General features: G+C 36.3%; 1 protein-coding gene across 15 annotated transcripts in view; it reads left to right on the plus strand.

Moving 5' to 3' along the window:
- Jade3 (jade family PHD finger 3) overlaps positions 1 to 24,317 on the plus strand; it is a 126,743-nt gene that overhangs the window by 63,052 nt on the left and 39,374 nt on the right. For all 15 annotated transcript variants that reach the window (XM_035450009.1, XM_027432300.2, XM_027432301.2 and 12 more), the window contains 3 exons: positions 4,204 to 4,361; positions 18,097 to 18,287; positions 22,371 to 22,582. In XM_035450009.1, the coding sequence (XP_035305900.1) occupies positions 4,204 to 4,361; positions 18,097 to 18,287; positions 22,371 to 22,582 (561 nt within the window). The remainder of the gene's footprint in view (positions 1 to 4,203; positions 4,362 to 18,096; positions 18,288 to 22,370; positions 22,583 to 24,317) is intronic.

Consider the following 24,317-nt stretch of genomic DNA (forward strand, 5'->3'; position numbering starts at 1 on the left):
AGGATAATGCAGACTTTTATACTATACTTTAAGTAAAAAAATAATGCTTCTCTAGAAAGCTTGGTCTGACACCTTTTAATGTAACTAGCATAAAATTGAAATTGGGCTTTATCACATAAGCCATCTGTTTTTCTCAGAAGGGGAAGTCAAAACTGTACTAGCTATTGGATTTACCTTTGATTTGCTTAGGGAAAATGAGTGTAAGTTTGTTGGTTAGTCTGCAATTTGAACTTTCCCAGACTTCACAGAATACCTGATCCCTGGACTTTCAGTATTTCTTGAGCCATGGACAAGGACCAGATGTCATTAGTCTCTGCTTTACTTGTCTGTAGTCTTTTAAATTACTCCTTTGTTGGGTAAATATATATATATATATTAGCATCCTAGGCTTGGGTTAATAAATTACCACAAAGTAGGCTACTTAAAATAATAAGGGTTTTTTCTTTGTTCTGGAGTTTAGAAATCCCAAAATCAGCCAGTCTGAACTCTAGACATTTTAGGGGAGGTTCCATTCTTCTTTTAGTTTCTGGTGGTATTTTTTTATTTTGTTTATTTTTTCATCAGTACATCACTGCCTTCCAGTCCTTTTCTCAAAGATCTCCCTCTACCTTTATCTATTAAGGGCATTTACTACGAGATATTTAGTCTATCCAGACATTCCATAATCATCTCTTCTCTAGATACTTAACTTAATAAAGCTACAAAGCCTCTTTCTCTAAACATTTAAACATCTATGAATTCAGGAAATTAGGATATGGGCAATCAACCTACTAACATGTATCCAGGTTACTTAAGAAACGATATAGAGCAGATTTTCATAAGCAGACTTATAAAGTATGAACTCATAGAGTATACTGTGTCATTTGATGGTATGGCCTTTTAAAGTTCATAGTGTGATTTCATAATCAGTTGATATATATGGCTGAAGAGGTGAGTCAGCAGTTAAGAGCACTTACATAGCATCTACATAGCAGCTCGAAATCACCTGCAACTCAGAGTTTCAGGGGATCTGATGCCCCTTTCTCCTCTGTGGGAACCAGGCATGTGGTTATACACATATATGCAGACAAAGCATTCATGTTTATAAAAATAAATAATTTTTTAAGAACATTATTTGGAAAATAATGAAGTATATGGGGCTGTTGTCAGATATTTCGCTCTAGTTGTCTTTTCCAGATATAAGATAGGATTTACCACAATACTACCTTTTTCTCAAAGACATTAGTTATTATAAACTACTAATGCTACTTAGCCACTGGCTTATTAAAGGCTCTCTAGTAATTTATAAAAACTGGATTATAGTGTTCAGCAAAATGATGATTCATTGTCTCCTAATCACTTAAAACACTGAGCTCTGTGTTTTAAAACATGGTATAAACAGTTATGTCTGTGATCTCTTATCCACTTATATGAAGCATTATGTAATAAACCAGTTTTTGCTTCTTGTAGCCTTAGCTTTCTTCCAGTGCATCACCCAATTAATTTTAATTTGCCAGGATTCTTAGTAAGATGGTTTTTTTGCCACCTGACCACCTTTGTGTTTAATGTAGACTACTTCTATGCTGTACCATAAAAATCCTTCCTAAGTGAAACCAACAAACATTTTCAGTTGTCCCTACAAAGTACAAAATGGAGTGAGCTCTTCCTCATTTAAATGGCATCATTTGATTATGTGATAGTTTGGCCCTATACTTTGTAAAAATTATCTCAGTTTAAACAAGACTGCAGCTCCTGAGAATTCATTGTTTTATCAGGTCATTATATGTACTTAAACTTTTATATTATACAGAACTTGGACATTCTCCTTTGAGAGACTTGATAAGCATTAAAGACTAAAATTTGCTTGATAGTGTCTCTTCTCTTGATCTTCTAGAAATGTAGGCACATTCATCTTAGTCCTGTAAATGGTATGATTTTTCATAGTAGACATTGTGAAGCATAGACCAGCATATGTATGCTTGCATGTAAAAGTGTGATTTTTTGTTGCTTATATGTTAACTGGGCATTTTTACACAAATTATTGCCATGTTAGCTTAAGAATTAGAGTTATACCTTTTTGTTCTTTTGATGACAAGGCAGAACTGAAATCTGGCTACCATAAACATTTGAATCACATTTACTGACTAGTTTACCTGAGTCCAAATTGTAACTGTGTACATTAATCATTGCCCTACCTCTCTCACTTGAACTTCAATACAGTTAGGTCTCTTTGAAAGAGATGGAATTTTAGGCCCTCACTTGGAGTCTCTTGCCTGCCACAGCATATTTATCATTCATATCTTTCTCACCCTTGAGTAATTCACTGATAATGAGAAACATTGAAAAGCTGGCTAAAATAAAGTTGTAAGTATAAAGATAACTAGAATAAAGCTGCCAACTTTCTGAAGTATAATGTATCTCTAGGTACATATGCATACACTTGTGTGTTCATGAAAATAAAAAATGCAATCTGGTGGAGAAAGAAACACAAAATATAGCATAATGAATGTAATTACAAAATATGACACACTTGAAAGATTATGCATGGGGGTTCATGCCTATAATATGAGCACATATAAGAGGCTGAGGCAGGAGGATTGCCACAAGTTTGAGACCAGCCTGGGCTACAGTCTTAAACCTGCTTTACAAAAATAAAATGGGAGCATGAATAGAGCACTCACCTGGCAGATATGAAGCCCAAGGATGAATCTTCAGCAGGACAGGGGTGAAAATGAAACAGAACCCATCTTAAAGTATCAGACAGATTAAGTAAATAAAAACAGATTAGGAAATAGAAGTTCTAAAGAACATGCATAGTAAGGTAGCTCTAATATCTATCAAATTGTGTATTTTGGTACTATAGACAATAAAGAATATACCTTCTCAAGTGCCTTAAAAGTGCTTATCCAGACTAAGAGCAAATATTTTCATGTAAGACATCAATAATTTCCACTAAATAGGAAACAACTGTAACAATTTGAGAAGCAAGATGTTTTTATGGTCTTCTAAGTGTCTACTCCAAGATACTTACATTACAAAAGGAAAATAACAGCAATAAAAACCAACATCTGCACTAATTTAACAAGATATTGTCTGAACAAGACATTTAATGTTATACATCCTGATAAAAATAGAATAAGAACACAGCAATTTTTCTGTGATATTCTTACCAAAAGAAACCCCAAATCCCAAACATGGATATTCTCAAACCAGTAAGAGCACACCAGACAAGTCCCAGTTAGCAAGACACACTCCAAAATATATTACAAATACTCTTCAAGTGTCAATCATGAAAAATGGGGAAAGATTGAGAAGTTATCATAGATCAGAAGATACCAAGGAGGTATAACTGTGTTGTAATAGAGGATCCTGGGTTGAACTCCAGAACAGAAGGATACTAAGGCAACTTGGTGTAAATTGAATAATGTCTATAGATTAGGCAGTGGTATAACATAATGTTAATTTCTTAGTTTAGGAGCCAGTATAGCAACTCAGGCCTGTAATCCCAGCATTACAAAGCTGAGACAGGAGGATTCCTGCAAGTTCTAGATCAACCTGAACCAGAGTGAGATTTTTTTTTTCAAAACTAAGTCAAATTTTTTCAGAGGCAAGATAATCTCTTAGTTTTAGGCCAGCCTGGTCTACCTAGCAAGTTCCAGGTCAGCCAGGGCTATGCAGTGAGAACCTGTCTCAAAGCAAAACAAACAAAAATTTCAACAATTTACCCTGGTAATTTAAGGTGCTAATAGTATGTGAAACTATCTCAAGAGAATATAAGAATGCTATACCATTTTCTTATTTTTTGTACAGGATTTAAAACTGAAGGCCATGCTGGTCTTAAAGTACAATTATTTCTAAGTAAAATTTTAAATGACATAATGCCTAATTAATTGTAAGTCATCAGCAGATACTTGTTACTTTAAGAGAGTTAATGATTTTCTTTTAATTAAAACTCCTTTGAAATAACTTATATTGTTTATTTAAATTCAAGAAGCCAAAAACATTCTAGAAGTCCTTTTACCTTTTATTAAATCTAGAAGAGCTGACTTCCCTGTCAGTATGCCAAATCTTCCCAAACAGAAATTGTCATGCCCATTTAGGAATCAGGAGATGTTTCTCTTATTAGAGATGTTGAGCAAGGATAATCTTTTTATTAAGAACATTAAACAGTACCAGTTTCGTGGTGATTTTAAATTATGTGCAATATATTTTGTATTTTCCCAGGTATTCCGAAAGGACCTCATCAGTGCCATGAAAATTCCTGACTCTCACCATGTTAATCCTGACAGCTATTACCTCTTTACTGACACATGGAAAGAAGAATGGGAAAAGGGAGTTCAAGTACCAGCCAATCCAGACTCTGTTCCAACACCTTCTCTCAGGTATTGGCATGTTTACAACTTTGACTTAGGAAAAGAGCTCTCTTGGTTTTCCGTGGATTTCTTGGGGAGAAACTGAGGAGTAGTTATACATTCTTAACATACAAAGTTAACCTAACTCACAATTATACCAGGTCATGATTGATCAATAAATTCCAGCTCATTTATCTAAGAAATTTATAAGATGAAATGCTTTGAAGTCCAATATAAAGTTGGGAAATGATTTCTCCAAGATTTCCATATCTGAATCAGCCATCAGTAGCATTTATTAGTGTTTGAAGAGATAAGTTTCCCATAGGAAATTGCTTCAATGTAAGTGGAGCCTCATTTGTGATGGTACTAATATTTAGCCAAAGCATATAGCTTCTAAAACAGAAATTCAAATGAAAAGGGAGTAATAGAATAGTTGGTGTCAGTAAGCACACAACCTTCATTTTAAATTCTTGAAAACAGTTAAGGTAGAACGACTGATTTGTGGGAAAATAGTTTTTATTCCAGAGGGAGTAGTAAGCTCTTCAAAAGTAGTGCTGGTTTTATAAATCATTTTATCCTACTGGTTTTGGTGTACCCAGTGCTTTACACAACTCTGACATGGAGTAGAATGTTCAGTATGTTTGAGCAAATGCAAGAATGAGTAAGTAGAATACACAGCTCCAGATAAAGGGCTGGTAGAACATGTAGTACCTTTTTTGAGATAGTGTCTCACTATACAGTCCTTGAACTCACTATATATCCCAGAATAGCCTCAAACTACTGTCCTTCTGCCTCAGCCCTCTGAGTACTAGGACTGCAAGCATATGTCACCATGTTTAATACATGTTAGGTTCTTTTATTTTTTATTTAACATTTATTTTATATGCATTGGGGTAAAGGTATCAGATCCCCTGGAACTAGAGTTACAGACAGTTGTAAGCTGCCATGTGGATGATGGGGATTGAACCCAGGTCCTTTGGAAGAACAGTTGGTGCTCTTAACCACTGAGCCATCTCTTCAGCTCCATGTTAGGTTCTTAAAGTTAGAGATAAACATCCTCAACTTCTCTACTCCTATCACCAGTTTCATATGTCCTATTTATGTTCTAGAATCACTTCTAGAAATGCAGGCCCAGGTACCCCATACTCTGTTACAGAAAGCTCTCAAACCCTTTCTTCTTTAACACACATTCTAAGTTTCACTTGCTTATCGTTGGTAACATTTCCCACCTCCTAAACAGCTGTCATATTTTTATATCAATGTAATGCCCTATTGCTGCATTTTCTATTAATGCTCCAAGGATTATTGAAACAATTTATTATTATTATTAAATAATTATTAAAATTATTAAAACAATTCGTATTAATTCTGTATATCAAATATTCTTTATTGGGATGAGTTTTATTTTTTTGGCTTAAGTGGAGAATGTACTGCTTTAAAAGTTATATCTACCTGATAAGTAATGCAATAAAATTAGAATAGTTTAAGAAGAGTAAATTTACAGACTTGAGAGTTAGCTTCCTCTCACAGAGACATTTTACTCCCTAATTCATACAAGCCCTCAGTGCTCTAATTTATTCTAAGAGTTTAGGATATTTACCATTTTATATGTTGCAATTTTTTACTAAATCTCCTCTGTTTCCCATATTTTTTGTCTATTTTATAAAGTCCTTAATTTTAATTGGTCAAAGTAAGCAACTAAATTAATTATTGATCATATTAAATCCCTTAATGAAATTCAGAACTGATTGCTCTTGATAGATTGTATTTTGAATTTCTTAGAAGGTGTCAAATAAGAATCATTCTGTAGTATATATTTCATTTCCTTAGCAAAGGTACTTGGAAGATTTGTTAAAACAGACTTCTTGCTGGGAGCATGATGGTACAGACTCCTTTAATCCCAGCTTTTGTGAAGCAAAGGCAGGCAAACTTATCTCTCTGAGTTCAAGACTAGCCCAGACTACATAGCGAGTTCTCAGACCAGCCATGGCTACACATAGTGAAACCCTGTGTCCAAAAAAAAAAAAAAAAAAAAAGACTTTTAAACCTTATCTCAGAGCTTTTGGTTTGGTTATAGTAGGAAATTACCAATACGGAGTCAGGTAGAAATATAAGGGTATTTAATAGGGAAAAGCCTTACTTACAGAGCGAACCAGCCAGCCGGTGGTAGTCTGTACAGCAAGCAGCAAAGAGAAACCGAAACTGAAAACGCAGTCCCCCTACTCACTCTGACCACGCCCTCACAAGCCCTCAGGTACTCCTGTAGCCAGCCCCTAAGAAGGCGTGGCTACAGCTTCCCCTACATTTGGTAGATCTGAAGTGTGAGGCTTAAATTTGTTTTGCTTTGTTGTTCTATATAGTGTGTATCACTGTGTAGCTCCTTGCCACCTCCTGTGCTGGGATTACAGACATGCAACACTACACTCAGCTAAGAATTTCTAGCAGTAACTCGAACAGTGTTTTTACTAGTAGTCTAGGGGTGACACTTTGGGAGCGATTTTTATGGAATATGTTAATCGTATTCCTGACTTTAACAGGTAGGTAGGTAGGTAGGTAGGTAGGTAGGTAGGTAGGTAGGTAGGGGTGTGTGTGTGTGTGTGTGTGTGTGTGTGTGTGTGTGTGTGTGTGTGTGTGTGTGTGTACAAGCATGTGGAGTTCCAGGGACAACCTTGGATGTCATTCCTCGGGTGCCATCCATCTTTTTTTTATTAAACTTTAAATTTATGCTGAATTTATTCCCAAGCCGTAAGTGTTTATGTTTCTTGGGGATACATTTTTAGTTTATGCAGTTTCTTCTAGCTTAAGCACAATTTGTTCTTTGTTAGTGAAGATCATCTCAGTGTGACAGAGGGCATTCATGTATGGGTTAATCAGACCATGAACTCTAAGTTCAACAGCCCATGTTAAGCTAACCTGCATGTGTTCAATGACTACAGAGACTACATCTAAGCCCTTAAGTTCAGCATTACTCTCTGCATGTTTAAATATATGCAGCAAAAATTCAGCATTGTTTTTGAAATACAGACCCTAAGTCCAGCCCTACTGTTTGACCTGGACACACCTACTTATTCCAACATTATACTACCAGAAAGGCACACATTATTACTTTTTTAAAAAATATTTTTATTTTTAAAACAATCTTATTTTATATACCAACCCCAGTTCCCACTCACCCCACCCCACTCACCATCCACTCCTTGGAGAGGTTAAGGCCTCCCATGGGGAGTCAACAAAGTCTGTCACATCACTTGAGACAGGACCGAGGTCCTCCCATATCTAGGCTGAGTAAGGTATCCCTCCATAGGGAATGGGCTCCAAAAAGCTAGTTCAGGCACTAGGGATAAATACTGGTTCCACTGTCAGTGACCCCATTAGACTGCCCAGCCCCCCAACTATCACCCACGTTCAAGGGCCTAGTTCGGTTTTATGCAGGTTCCCCAGCTGTTAGTCTGGAGTCAGTGAGCTCCCACTTGCCCAGATCATCTGTCTCTGTGAATTTCCCAAATATGCAAGACATGTTGAAGACCACACATTACTATTTAAAAGTGACATTTTCTGATACTTAGTGGCTTTTCTGATGTGCATGCCCTTAATGACTTAGACAGTTTCAAGGATATTCTTAAAGGGAACACAAGGATTTGAACCTTTTCATTTGTATGATTTTATGGAGTTTTCTTGGCCAAGAGAGTAGTGAACAATTTTTACAAGTCTCCTCAGACTATTTAGAGGGGGAAGCCTTTGGGGGGGTTGGTTTTTCGAGACAGGGTTTCTCTGTGTACCTTTGGAGCCTATCCTGGCACTCGCTTTGGAGACTAGGCTGGCCTCGAACTCACAGAGATCCGGCTGCCTCTGCCTCCCGAGTGCTGGGATTAAAGGCATGCGCCACCAACGCCCGGCCTTTTTTTCCTTTTTTAAAGGCAGTCATGGTCTGGAATTCTCTAGGTTTGATGGTTGGCCAATAAGCCCCAGGGAATCCTTGGTACTGGGATTACAAGAACACACCACCATGCCGAGCTTCTTTTTTTGTTTGTTTGCTTGCTTGTTTTCATGAGGGTCCTGTGGATCAAACACAGGTTCTTGTGTTTGCAAAGTGTGCACTTTACCACCTAATTTATCTTCCTAGCCCCTGGAGTTTGTACTTTTTAAGATCCTTTGAATATCCCCTTTGGCTTTAAATAGTAATCAACCATATTTGGAGGCTCAATTATAGAATCAAAGCTTTATATTTGAAATACCTGATCTCAATTACAACCACTTATTGCACCTGCTACTCTTAAACAGCCAGCATCTTTCAGAGGTCAGCGTGTTCTATGGTTTTTATTTTTTTGGACTTTGTAGGACTTTAAAAATTAAGTCAGGGTGGAGAGATGGCTCAGAAGTTAAGAGCACTGTCTGTTTTTCCAGAGGTCCTGAGTTCAATTCCCAGCAACCACATGGTGGCTCACAACCATCCGTTATGAGATCTGGTGCCCTCTACTGATGTGCAGATATACATGGAAGCAGAATGTTATATACATAAAAAATAAAATCTTTAAAAAAATAAGTCTTTGTGATATGGTATTAGGATATTGAAAAAATACATTTCTATATCTTCATCTCTATTTTCAAAAACAAATTTAGCCATGTTGGTACATACAATACTTAGGAAGCATCCTGGACATGATGAGACACTGACTCACAAAATAAAATCAAATTAATTCAGTTAATGTTTTGGGTTGTTGTATTACACTTACTTGACTCTATAACATGAAGTGGCTGCAAGACTGGCTTCTGTATAGGACCTGAATCTCTTCAGTGGAATGTATCTTCATGATGTTTGATCATTTTCCGATTTATTTCTTGGGTTTTTTTTCCTTTTATATTTTTTGGAGGGGTTAGACATACACTTATGTAGAAGTGAGAGAATAACTTTCAGAAGTCATTGCTCTCTGTCTAGCATGGTTTCCAATAATCAAACTCATGTCATTAGGCTTAGTGGCAAGTGCCCTTAATCACGAAGGTACCTTGACATCATTATTAATATGAGTTTATTAATTAATATTGGCTTATTAATATTGAGTCTTCAGAACTGTTTTACATTTGCAATAAGAGTCTCTTGTCAAGTATGTGGTTTGCTCCCAGTGTGGTGGTGTACCATCTTTAATCCATTCATTTGGGAGGTAGGGCAGGCAGATCTCTGGGAGTTCAAGGCCAGCCTGGTCTACATATCTAGTTCCAGGACAGAGAGAGATACATAGCCTCTGCCTCAAAAAATGTGGTTTGCTTTTACTTTCTCATAGCTTAATATAGATGTAAATTGTCTTTTCATCCTTTTAGTGGTCTTTTAGAAAGTAAAGGTGTTTTTACTCCAGGTCATTTTTTTTCTTTTGGGTTGTGTTTTTAAGAGTCAAGTCTATGAATTTTTTCACCTGACCCTACATCCGTTTCAAAGATTTTCTCATGTGTTTCTTTTAAGAATATTGTAGTTATATGCTTTCATTTAAATGTATGATCTATATTGAATTAATTTTTAAAGTTTACTCTTTGTCAATTTCATGCATGTATGTTTTGATCACATACATTCCATTACCCTCTCTTCTCTCCCTCCTATTTCTCTTGAAGTACTTCTTTCCAACAAATAACCCTCCTGCTTTTGTGTGTATTTTTTTATTTATTTTTTTGAGACAGGGTTTCTCTGTGGCTTTGGAGGCTGTCCTGGAACTAGCTCTTGTAGACCAGGCTGGTCTCAAACTCACAGAGATATGCCTGCCTCTGTCTCCCAAGTGCTGGGATTAAAGACATGCACCACCAACACCCGGCTCCTGTGTATTTTTAAGCTTAATTAGAATTGCTTACATGAGCATGAGTAGAAGGTTATTTACTAGAGCATAGGCAAAACCTACTGGTTATACCACCAAAAGAAATGGTGGTTCTTCCCCAGTAGCCATTAACTGCCAATAGTTCATTCCTAAAGGGAAGTGTGGAACTTCCAAGCTCTTCCCCTGTCCATGATGGAATGTTGAAGAACCAAATTTTATGTAAGTCTTAATGGAGTTAAGCTGCTGTGATTTCATGAATGCAGTAGCCATATTATGTCCAAGAGATTATGTTTTACAGCACTTCTCCCTATCCTCCAGCTCTTTAGTAGTAAGTTTCCACATATGGTTTTTTCATATCTCCTTAGTTTTAGTTAGTTTTTCCTTCTACTCCTTCATCTCTCTCATCTACCCACCTCATTTCTGTTTCACCCATTCTAAATAACACTACTATCCTCTCTACTTTTGTATCACTTGTATCCACTATTTCCCCCTCCTTAAGGTACTTTTCTAGCTTCCTGGTCTTTAAGACACTCCAGGTTAACACAGCATCTATGCTTTCAAAGCTGGGATCCACATAGGAAAGAGAAGACAGAGCATTTGTCTTTGGGTGTCTGGGTTACCTCAATATTTTCTAGTTCCATTCATTTTCAGCAAATTTCATAATTTCAATTTTTAAATTTTTTAAAATTATTTTATTTTTTATGTATATAGGTGTTTGCCTTTTTATATGTCTTTTAAAACTATTTTGATTTTTGTATTTAGTTATTTTTTGTATATGGATATCTTGCCTGTATATATGCCTGTGCAGTGTCCATGGAGACCAAAGAAAGGTTTGAATCCCCTGGGACGGGAGTTTGAATCAGTGTAGGCATCCATGTATGTGCTAGAATTGAACCCACGTCATCTGGAAGCAAAGACAGTGATCTTAATGCCTAAACCATTGCTCCATCAACCTTTAAAAAACAAATATTTTGGGTTAGAGTCTGGCTTATAGCCCAGTCTGGCCTTGAACTCATGGGCAATCTTCCTACCTCAGCTTCCTGAGTGTTGGAATTACAGATATGAGCCTCGAGGTCTCAGTTCCTAGGTATTTTTCCACATACACTATCATGTCACCTGAAAAACAAGAATAGTTTTCCTTCTTCCTTCCCAGTCTCTTTATCTTTTTCTTTGCTGACTTATCTCAGTGCCTAAAACTTCCAGTATCACATTGAGAACAGTGACCTTTAGGCAAGAGGTTGAGACAGGGCTTCTCTGTTTAATAGCCCTAGCTGCCCTGGAATTAGCTCTGTAGACCAGGCAGGCCTGGAACTCTCACAGAGATATGCCTGCCTCTGTCTCTGAGTGCTGGAATTAAAGGTGTGTGCCACCAACACCTGGTGAGAACAGAGACTCTTACCATCTGTCCAGTCTTAGGTAGAAAGCATTCAATCTTTCAGTATTAAGTATGATATTAACTATAGGGTTTTTATAAATTTGCTTATCAAATTGAAGAAACTCACCTTTGCTCCTAATCCATTATAATTTTTATCATCTCATATACTCTTTCTGTATCAAATGGTAGGAGCATATGAATTTGTCTCCTTTAGCCTGTTAATGTCATAGATTGTGAATGGAAGTTTTTTAATATTGACTAGGCTTGCAGTGTTGAAATAAATCTTTATATACTAACTTGGACTGCCATTTAAATAAAATCCTATAGGTTGGATGCTTTTAACTGCAGAAACTTACTTCTCAAAATTCTAAAGGCTGAACTTCTCAGGATCAAGGTTCAGCAGGATTTAGCTTCTGATAAGGGTGTTAGTCCTTCCTGCTATTATGACCTTTTCTTAATGGATGGACATGCTTTATCTGTATAGCCTCATTTAAGTTTAACTATTCCCTATTACCCCTGTCTCCAAGCACAGTTACATTGAGGTTAGGTTTTTGACTGTGGAATGGTACAGTTCAGTCCATGACTTGAATTTAGAATTTTTTGGTATAATGCTTGATATAATTTGGTGATATTTCATTAAGAATTTTTTTCTCTATGTTTCTGACATGAGAAAAACCTTGTGTTCTTTTCTCATGGTATTTTTATTAAGTGTTATAGAGGTGATACTGAACTAATAAAATAGTTGGGAAGCTGTGAGTTCATGAGTACAACAGTCCTGTCATAACCAGAAAATATATGCCCAAGGCCTGCACAGGATCAAACCCCAGTCAGCCTTCTGGTACGGAAGGAGGAAGGGATCCCCATTGCCCTCATGGCCTGTTGGCCACCAGTCCATGAGGACAAGGGACAGAAATGAAGACAGAGAGCCTGTGAGCACAGCAGATATAGCTCTCCAGGAGATAACTTCAGTGAATCAGCACAACTTTATTCAGGAGTGAGGGGTGATATAAAAGATGGGGATAGTGGCTGGGGCATCACCTAACATGCATTAAACAGCATGCTCCTATCATAAAGCTCCTAGTACAAGTCTTAGTTATTATATGTGGAAGCATGGTCCTATTGTAATGCTGCTAGCACAATGTCTAATTACCACATGGGCAGCAAGGATAAAGCTTCTGCAGGGAACTACATCAAGGGTCATAATAGAGATAAGTCAGGCATCTAGGCCTAGAGACAGTCTCCAAATAAGGTCAGATAGAGAACAGAGCACCTTCTGCTGGAGGTGGGGATGGGGTAGTCATCCATGTTGCTGACCTTGAAGAGAGCTGCCAGGCCATAGTATACTGCAACCTCCAATCAGTAGGACCTCCCCCACAAAGAGAGGGGGAGGAAGGGAGAGAGGGGGGAGAGAGAGATTGATTCTAAGAGATAAGGTTTTTTGAGACCAACATCTTTGGGATCATTTACTGTTTATTGTCCTATGACCCATATTCAGTTTCCATATGTAGTAGATACTGTTGACTCTACTTTCAAAATACATGCAGAGTTCATGTCTTAAGTTGGAAAGAAAATGCCCCTTAATGATGCATGGGTACAGAAGCCTGCCTTTTAACTTCCCTGGGCATCATTGCCTCTTACATCTCCAACTACTTCCTCTACCCCTTGACTGCCCACATCTTTCCCATTCCATTTTAGGCCACAGAATTCTACCATTCTTTATTTTGATTATGAAAATTGAATAGTGTGTACAATATAGAGAGCATTTTCATACATGTTTGTTATTTGAAGTCTAAAGCTGCCTCTATTGTTTCCATTATAAGCTTCAGTGCTAATAGTAAATTGCCCTCAAACTTAGCAGCTCAGAGCAACTAGAGTTGAAGTTTGAAGTCTGCAAAGTATCTGGGGGTCAGGTTTAGAAACCTATAAAGGTCTTTTCCTTAACTGGCATGACATGAGGATTACATGTGGCTTGACTCTCTCATAGTCTGACAGTCTCAGCAGTTACATTCCTTATAGGCTCCAGACACAAGATTTAGTGTACCTGTTCCTTCCTAACATCCAAGTGAAGGCTACTTTCCTTTTTATGACTCAGCCTTTCAGTCCTCATAACATTACTTCTGTTGGTCAAAACCATCATAAGCCATCCCTTATTCAAAGGGAGGAGAAATAATCTTCAGAACTTGAAGAATACCAGAGTCACATTGTAAAAGAATATGTGGGAGTTTGAAAATGCCATTATGTCATGGAAATGGTAACTGTCTCATACACTGAGTCACAGAGATTTGGGAAGAAGAGGTCATTACAAAGTAAAAAAATTAACAAGGGGCATTTTGGGAGACTATACCTAAACATATTTATGGCATCAGGGGTTGTGATTCAGTTCTATAAATCCAGCACTTAGAAAGCAAAGACAGAAGGATTAGCATGAGTTTGAAGACAGCCTGGGATTTGTGATGAGTTTACAGAGTTGAGACCATATCTTTTTTTAAAAAGGCATTTTGAGAGTATTATTTAGTTAATTTTAAGATACTAATTTCAAATCTTTAAAAAAATCTATAATGTGATATATAGTTTCTATATTATTCAAAAATAATTCTAGGCACTCATTAAGAAACAGCATAGTCTCTATCCTTCAAATCTCTAGATCATTTAAAAACTCCCTGAGAGGTCACTGTCAATAAGACACTATGTTAAGCTTTAGTCCAAACAATAGTCATAGAAGTTTCGTTTTCAATAACACCTCAGTGGCGCAGTAGTGTCCAATTGGGCCAGAGTTAATAGTATTACAGCCACTCTGACCTACAAGTGAAGAACAGGTGAATAAACCTTTCTATAGAGATATGATTGTGGGTCCTTTGCCAATAGCCAGTTGTCTATAAATTCACTACAACATTCATTTATACTAAAGGATCTAAATTGAAAGCTATGCTTACCTTGTCCTGACAAAATTACTTAAACCTTTGAGTTTATGAACATTTGCTGATTTGGTCAGTGATCTGATGCTGTTCATAGTGTGTCTATACCTAGTCCATAATGGCTGGCAAAGAAAATCATAAGTGTTCTAGGATTTCCTCAAAGTAGTGGTTCTCAGCCTGTGGTTCTCAACCCCTTTGGGGGTGACATATCAGATATCCTGCATATCAGATATTTGCATTTCAATTCATAATAATAGCAAAATTACAGTTATGAAGTAGCAATGAAATAATTTTATGGTTGGGGTAACTACAACATGGGGAACTGTATTAAAGTGTCACAGCACTAGGAAAGTTGAGAACCACTGCTCTAAAGCTGTAACACATGCACACACCACACACAAACACACATGCACACACACATGAAGCAAAGTGTCTTTTGATAACCAGAAGAGAGAGAGAGAGAGAGAGAGAGAGAGAGAGAGAGAGAGAGAGAGAGAGAGAGAGTGTGTGTTGTGTGTGTGTGTGTGTGTGTGTGTGTGTGTGTGTGTGTGTGTGTGTGTGTGTAAATGATGATAATTTAAGCTGTTTTATAAAAAGTTCCAGGCTGGGGCTGATAACACACCTGTAATCCCAGGACTTGAGAGGCTGAAGCAGGAAGGATAGTAAGAACCTGTCTCAAAAAGTAAAATTCTACAGGCATGGTAGCACTCAGAATGCAGAGGCAGGTGGATCTCTGTGAGTTAGAGACTAACCTGATCTACATGGTTACCTAGTGAGGTAGCCAGGGCTACCTAGTGAGACCCTGTCTGAAAAAAAAGCCAAAAATAAAATAAAAATTCCAAAGTAACATATTCAAAGATCTCCTCTGTCATTAATTCAGTAACTTCTCTTGTAAATTTACATTAATTTGACCTTCTACCCATGTGTTTTTCTTGCATTTGGTGCTATTGTTTCAGTCCTTAGATTCAGATTTTAGTTCATTATACTTAATGAAAAGATGACTAAGATGGCATCACCATTCTAATTATCATTATGATAAACTTTGCATTGAAATATGGTGTACACTCAGAAAGTATAGAATGCATGATTGTATAGATGAATGAATTTTCGTGAATTAAATGTATTCATTTAACTGCCACTCAGATCAAGAAATAGAACATTACCAACACCCCAGAAGCCTTTCTTCTGCTCCCTGCCAGTAACTGACCTCCCTCACCGTAGGTAACAGTTTTGCCAGTTTTTGAACTTCATATAAATAAACTCCTATAGTATGTATTCATTTGAGACTGGATTGCTTTGTTCATCATTATGCTTGTGAGATCCATCCATGCTGTTGCATGAAATAGTTCATTAATTTTCACCCATGCATTATATTTCATTGTGTGAATATGCCACATTTTATCCATTTACCTTTAATAGACATTTAAATTGTTTCTAGCAATTGCAGAAACTGAACCTTTTTACACTCATGTCCATACATTTTTATTAAATATATACCTAGGAGTATATTTGCTAGGTCATAGGACACATGTCTATTCATATTCTATTATACTTTATACCCATAATATTTGCTGCCAGAGTGGCTTATATCAATTCATGCCCAAGCCAGCAGTATAATAATAGATATATTTGCTTCTGTTAGACCTTCATAGGCAAATTTAGGGTCAGTCTTTTAAATATTAGCCATTCTGATAGATAACAGTGATTATGATTTCAATATCTATTGTAGCTAGTGAGGGTAAGAGCCTTTTAATTGCTTATTTTCCATAAGAGGTAGCCTTATTTATGAAGTGTCTGCATAAATATTTTGCCTAGTTTTTTAATTGGGTTCTTTGTCTATCTTTAATTGTAAATATTTTCTACCCCATGAATTGCTTTTTCACACATTTAATAACCAGAGTTTTAGTATGTGAGTTTTTTCATTCTTTTACTTTTGTGTTTGGTGGCATTTGTGCTTCATTTAAAATATCTTTCCCTACCCTGATGTTATAAATATATTCTCCTTTGTGTTCTTCCAGAAGCTTTATAAGCATAAGGTTCATTCAAGAAAATTTATAATCTACCTTTTACCTTGCATAATTTAAAGCACTTGAAATGAATCATTAGCTATAAAGTCTTTTTTTAGAAAAAGATACCTTGAAAAAAATCAAATAGTCTATAATTGCCTTGTAAGGCCATGCACCCAAGAAGTGCTGTATATTTGATCTTGAAATCTATGGAGAGCATGTATTTTGTCCTTTTCAGTTGGAAGCAGGCCTCTGAATACAGTTCCCAAAATTTTAGCTTCAATTCTTAAAATTTCTGCATTTTCCTCAAATATTTATTGCTTTTGTTTTTGGATCTCTATATGGTAGAAGAATTTTAATATACAAATATGTATAGTAATTATTCAAAATAATTATTTGGAATCACAGGCTTTGGGAAGAATGCCTAGAAGAAAATATGTACTTTCTACATTTGCATGGTCAACTATATATATAGTACATGTATTGATAAGTTTATTAATCCTCCTATATATAATGACTCTAGAATTAAATTAAATCTCAAATCCTTCCAGAGGAATGGTTTTCATTATTTTATGATAACATGAGTGTGTCTGTTTCTCTCTCTCTCTCTCTCTCTCTCTCTCTCTCTCTCTCTCTCTCTCTCTCTCTCTCTCTCTACTCTGTTCTTTAAAATTTCCAGGAAATAATAATCCAGAGTTTTCCTCTTGGTTATATTTTCTGATGCCTCATCTGGTACTTAAACCATCAAGTATAGAATAAGTTATAGACATAAAATTTTTCCATTTCTTCCTCTGATTGGTTCTCTTGCCTTGGGTTCTTAGGTATCAGGAGAGCTATGGATTTGCTCAAGCTCACTACAAAAGTTGATACAGTAATAAGAATCTTTTATTCCATCATGTAGCCCTGGCTCAAACCTATAGCCACTCTCATATATGGTTGGGAAATACCTTGAGTTTGTACAACTGTATGATCTCTTGACTTTATCTCATTTGCATAGAGAAAGTTGTAAGAAATATAACACTAATGTTCCTGAAACCTGTTTTTATTATATACCATACTAAATACTTTATTTCATGTAAGCATACTAATCTTACCAGTTTGATGTTATTTTAATAGTTTATTATTATTGTCCCTGCTTTTTCACAAAGGAAACTGAACCTTACCTAAATTAAGTAATTTTCAGGACCACTTTACAAATGAATGACAGAAAAAAAACAGGCTTGTGTGAGTCTAAAACCTGTGCTCTGCACTACCAACTATCAACTACCAACTCTATCCATGGAAAAAAAGTCATGGGTTTTGCTGAGGTGTATGTTTAAGCATAACTTTGTGCAGATAACATTCATTACCAGGTTTTTCCCTTCTAAATACACTTGGTGACCATTAGGTCAAGAACACACAATACATTAACATTTTCTTAGAATAAATAGTAGTAGGGTCCCAGATCTGTGGAGGTCAATGAATCATATCATTATCAGTCAGTAAGTTCACAGATGATGATGAAACTGAATTTGCAGAACCGTTTGACTCTAGAAAGGGATCTGTCATACCTCTCAGAGTGAATAGCATGGCATGCTCCCGGTTATGGCCATAGTCACTTGGCTTTTCTTGTCAGTACCTGAAATCTGTCATTTGTTAATTGTTGCCATTGCCTTTCTGTTGCTTTTCTAGGATTATATCTGAAAAAGTAAAAGAAGTTCTCTTTGTCCGGCCCCGGAAATATATCCGTTGCTCCATTCCAGAGGCTGCAGAGCCTGGCTATATAAATACCCTAGAGCTGGCAGCATCTACATGCCGCTATGACCTAGATGACATGGATACCTTTTGGCTTCAGGAACTCAATGAAGACCTTGAAGAAATGGGTAAGCTGTTTTCTTACAAGTTGTGCATTGTCTTCACCAGTGTTTTTTTTTTAAGTTGTTTGAACCTGTAAAACTTGCTTTCCTTTCTTACCTACCCTTTCAGTTATTTTTATTTTTGATGAAATGAGGTACATAAAGCATAGCAGTATTTTATCTATTATTTTAATCTATATCAAAATAGAGTGATACGATCTAAATGACCTTCCCTTTATTTATTCAGTATAATAGCACAGATACAGATGGCTCATAAGTTTCATGAAGTTGCTTCATTATACTTAATGTTAGTGTGGTGATTATTGATTGAACTTCTGGTTGTAAAGGATATACTGAGACCTGTTCTTGGCCATAGGTAAAGGTGTGTCTTTCAGGTGTTAGAGAAAAGATCTATCTACAGCATTTAGCAGTACCCACTATTCCACTACAAATGACAGGTTACTATGACCATTGCCCTTTAATTTAAGGCTTCTAATTTTGTTACCAGAATAGTAGGCCTATGGGAAAATATCTCTAAAAGTAGTTCTCTTTGTTAAAACTAGCATATGAATACATGTAAAAAAGTTAAAATCATATTAAATCATCTTTGACATGGTGATAGAAGTTATGGTGCCAACTAAATTTTAATTTTTGCACTTAAACACTTAGTATATTTTTGTTTCTTCTTGATTTGTCCTCTAAGAGGAATTGGGGGTGGCCAATTTAGAGTGTAAATCACAGAGAATGGAATAAAAGAGGGACAAAGGCAGAGTATGACAACCTAATCAAGTACCACAGTGTGTGGTTTTGCATGCATATAAAATTCGTAGATAACACAGTCACCACAATGCTACCTTTGATAAGAAACTGCCCTATAAGTTCACTGGTTTACAACTAATTTTACTTTTTATTATGGAATGGTTTGATTTGCAGAAAAAATGGATATTCAGGACATAGAATACAAATGTATACCTAAAATATATTCTGTGTTCCTAATATTAACATATATCTTGGCCATGATGTATTTGTCAGGATGAAGAAACCAACACATTACCTGATGTTCCAGGCTTTTGGGGGCTTTCAGTTCTTTCTCTACTAATCTCTTTCTGGTCTAGGGTCCCATCCAGGACAACAAACTCCATTTAATCTTAGAAGAGTTGGTTTTTTTTTTTTGCAGGGGGGGTGAGGCCTCATAGACTTTTTTCCTTGTCTACTTTAGCATGTCTATTTGTGTCATCCTTGTTCAGCTCACATTTAAGTAATCATGTCGATGAGATTTTATGTGTGTAGCTTCTGACATCACTAAGAGACACAACAATCTCACAGCAAACTCCTTGGTCTTCTTGCTCTTAAAATCATTCTGCTACCTCATCTATAATGTTCCCTGAGCCTTAGTGGACATGTTTTGTAGATATATCAGTTGAGACTGAGCTCCACAACTCTGCATTTTGATTGGTTATGGTTTTCTGTGGTGGTCTCTATCTGTTTCAAAGACAAGTTTCCTTGATGAAGGGTAAAGACTACACTTACCTGTGGATATAAGGACAATTTTTATAATGTAATTAGGGATTTACTGTTTTAATAAAGTAGTGATTGTAGGTTCTCCTTCAATAGCCATGACTTTGCTTGCACTGAGAAAATATCTAGATTTCCAGTATTGTTTCCCTCTTGTTAAGTGGGCTTTAAGTTCAATTTATTATACCATGCTCACATGAAACTACACAAAAACTACAGGCAACTAAGGAATGCTGAGAGCAAGAGAAATAGAGAAAAGCACAATGGTTGGTTATGCAGTACCAGATGGTTAACCCTAAAAACATAAATAAATGTAATATTATACAGATTGAACAGATTTATATTTAGGAGCATATATGTATATACATATATCCGTGGAACAACAATTAATGAAAATAGCTATGAATTTGAAGGAAAATAGGGAAGGTATATGAAAAGGTTTACAGTGAGAAATAACTGAACTCTACACATAATCACTGTCACATAAATATAAATATATTAAAATTAGCTTGCTGGGCCTTGGTGATACACACCTTTAGTCCCAGCACTCGGGAAGCAGAGCAGGCGGATCTCTGTGAGTTCAAGGCCAGCCTGGTCTACAGAGCGAGTTCCAGGACAGCCTACAAAACAATACAGAGAAACCCTGTCTCAAAAAAACACCAAAAAATTATCTCTAGGCTCCATATATGAGTGAAAACATGGTATTTATTTTTCTGACACCAGTTTACTATACTTAATATAATATTTTCCAGTTATATCCATTTTCCTGTGATATTCATTTTTCTTTATGACTTAATAAAGTTCTATTGTATATATGTACTATATTTTTATCATCCATTCATCAGTTTGGCATTTTATTTAGGCTGATTCCATTTCCTTGCTATTGTTAATACAGCAGCAGTAAAAAACATGGATATGCAAATATTTGTGTGATGAAATACAGAGTTCTTTGGGGATATACCCAGACTAGACACTATACTCTTTGTTCCTACATACCTATATGTGTGTATCTAATATATACATATATGTGTATGTAAGTAAGTGTATGTGTGTGTATATGATATGTCTAGGCTGAAAAATAAGCCTGAGTAAGCTTTTTGCTTCATAAGTAGAAAAATTTTAAAAGGTAATTAATACAGATTTGAAAGTTTTTTATGGTGTCTTACATTACAAATATTAAATATATTTTGGATCATTTTGAAAATTATTCCTTAGTTTCTAAGAATAAATAATGTCCAAAAAATCATTGATCCTTTTAAGAAGAAAAATATTTTTTTTTAGCAGCATCAGCCCTATGAATCTTTCAGTTAGGTTAAGAGTGGAAGGTGAGGAGAGAAAAGTATAAAAAGAAAAAGAAATCAGAATGAAAAGAGGTGATTTCAGAATTATATTTAAATCTTTGTGACTGTTAAGAGGTTTCTATTACTGCTTGTCATTGAAAAATAGTACTTGCTTCTTTTAAAAAATCAGGTTTGAGCTGGGCGTTGGTGGCGCACGCCTTTAATCCCAGCACTCGGGAGGCAGAGACAGGCGGATCTCTGTGAGTTCGAGGCCAGCCTGGTCTCCAGAGCGAGTGCCAGGATAGGCTCCAAAGCTACACAGAGAAACCCTGTCTTGAAAAAAAAAATCAGGTTTGAAAAACAGTATTTCATATACATAGCCGTGTGTGTATGTGTGTGTGTGATATATTGATATATATATAATATATATATATATATATATATATATATATAATATATATATCCATCCTAGAATTTTCTCTTATGGGTAAATACATTATCATATAAAAAGTTCCTGGTATAACCACTAGGTGTTCTTAGTGAAGTTAAGTTACTAATAATAACACTATTTGTGTTCAAAGAGGTAAGAGATTTAAATGCTACAAATTAAAATGTTCAAAGTTACACCTTTTTGTGAAAGTCCTATTAGTATGACTAAGAGAAAATCAATTAATATTTTATCAGGAGACTGGCTAGGATTTATTTTTTAATTTTATATTTATTTGTGTGGAGGGGTAGCCATATAACATATCTCATATGCATGTGTATGGAAGAGAACTTTGAAGAGTAGATTCTCTGCATCTACCAAGAGGGTCCCAGGGATGAAAATCAGGTCATCAGACTTAGCAGCAAGTGCCTTTATCCACTGACTAGGATTTAGTTTTTTGTTTTTTTTTTTAATGAAAGGGTCTGTAATGTTTTAAGAAAATGTGCTAAAATGTATTTCTTCATTAATGTATCAAACACTAATTTTCTTGTAATTGATAAGTGTTAGAATTTCTCTTGTAAAAAAATTACTGCTGGACGGTGGTGGCACATGTCTTTAATCCTAGCACTCAGGAGGTAGAGGCAGATGGATCTCTGTTAGTTCGAGGCCAGTGTGGTCTACAGATCAAGTCCCAGGACAGCCAAGGCTACACAGAGGAACACTGTCTCCAAAAAAAAAAAAAAAAAAAAAAAGTTCTTTGAAGTCTGGTTGCTTTAGACCAGAAAAAAGATGGGTTTATCCTTTAGCGCCCTACCTAACCCTGCAGTAGATGATTTGGCAATGACAGCGGACAGATAATGATGGTTGATTGTTTTTATTTTTGTGCAGGTTATGGGCCAATCGATGAGACTCTTATGGAAAAGACAATAGAGGTTCTGGAACGCCACTGCCATGAAAATATGAACCATGCTATTGAGACAGAAGAAGGACTAGGAATAGAGTATGATGAAGATGTGATCTGTGATGTGTGCCAGTCTCCAGACAGTGAAGAAGGGAATGATATGGTATTCTGTGATAAGTGTAACGTCTGTGTGCATCAGGTTAGTGAAAATGGAGACCATCCCCTCATACAGGGTCAACATTAGTGTCAAAGTCAAAAGACAACTTTTAGGAGTTGGTTCTTCTAGTGTTGGGGTTCAGGGAATTAAACTAAAATCATCAGGTTTAGTTCACGTGCCCTTATCTGATGAACCATCTCATTGGTCCAATGGTCACATCTAGGTAATGTCTTGTATTTACAAGTGAAAATAAAACTTAGGCTCTGCTGTTCTTCAATACTTCTCTAGAAACCCTACTTATGATCTCTAAGTTGCTTTACCTACTAATGTTCCCCCACGAGGCTAAACCGAGGTCTTTATTGTGTCATTTCATGTCTATAAACCATTCAGATTTTCTCAGTTGATTCACTCAGGAAGTCCCTATGCTTCTTGCCTTGGAGACTCTCCTCTACATTGGAGATTTTCCTCTGCCTTAGAATCTTTAGGACATCATCACCGACCCATTATCAGTAACATACATACATCCATACATCCATACATCCATCCATACATACATACACACACACACACACACACACACACACACACACACACACACACACACATACATAGAAGGCAACATTTCTAATTTAGTACCCAAGGCTCTCCCTATTCCCAGAAACCTATGTCAACCCCACTTTTAGAGACCATATATTCTAGGACTCTAAAGGACTGTTTTAACACCTTAGTATTACAATAATAGAAAAGGTTAAGTGACTTTACCCAAGTTAGTTATTGACATTAATTCAGTCACACTGTTATAATAATAATGTCAATGTTAATGATACTGGCACTCACTTCAACTCTTGCCCATATCCTATGCTCCGTTCTGTGGTGAAACAAGGTCACATAAATTAGTACAGCAATGAATATTGCTAACACTATCCTATCTCCATTTTATAGCCATATCTGAATTTAAAAATCTCTTCTGAGAGCTAGAGTTGGTTCAGTTGGTGAAGTACTTGCTGCCAAAGCATGAGAACCTGAATTCCCAAAACACATGGACAGGGGCACACAAGGAGAGGCAGAGATAGGAGGATCCTTGGTACTTGCTGGCCAGCTAATCTAGCTGAATCAAGCTCCAAGTCATTTGAGAAACCCTAGTTCAATTAACAAGGTAGAGGGCAATTGAGGAAGACATTCAGCATTGACATCTGACCTCCACACACACATACAAGCACCCATGTACACATGAACATACCCATACCCAGTCTTGTCTCCTGCCTTATCAAAGTGTACATATCTTCCAGGCTGTTCAATTCAATTCTTGACTTCTGCCTAACTAAATTTTTACTCTTCTGGATATGTTGTATGTTTTATTCATATTACTAATTTATTCAGGATAATGTAAACACACTAAATACCATCAATGAGCCAGGACTATGCTGCATTATGGTGACACAGTGATAACGAACCAGCTATGCTTCCTGCCCTTGTCCTCAGGAAAACCATAGTATAATGACTAAAAAGAAACTCAGTTTACCAGAGTGCCAGGTGATTTTATAGATTATAAATCCGTGTGAAAAATGGATTTTTTTGAAAAATCCATGAAATTCATCTAATGAAAGAAAGGTTAAAAAAAAAAAACTCCCAATAAGTGGCACCCATGCTGAATCATTTTTTATTAGAAACAAGCTTCTTTTACATGTCAATCCCAGTTCCCTCTCCCTCCCCTCATTCCCTGCCCCCCCCCATCCCAATTGTATTCTACTCCACAAGGAGGGCGAGGCCTTTCATG

The sequence above is a fragment of the Cricetulus griseus genome, chromosome X (assembly GCF_003668045.3).
Source record: "Cricetulus griseus strain 17A/GY chromosome X, alternate assembly CriGri-PICRH-1.0, whole genome shotgun sequence".
Classification (NCBI taxonomy): domain Eukaryota; kingdom Metazoa; phylum Chordata; class Mammalia; order Rodentia; family Cricetidae; genus Cricetulus; species Cricetulus griseus.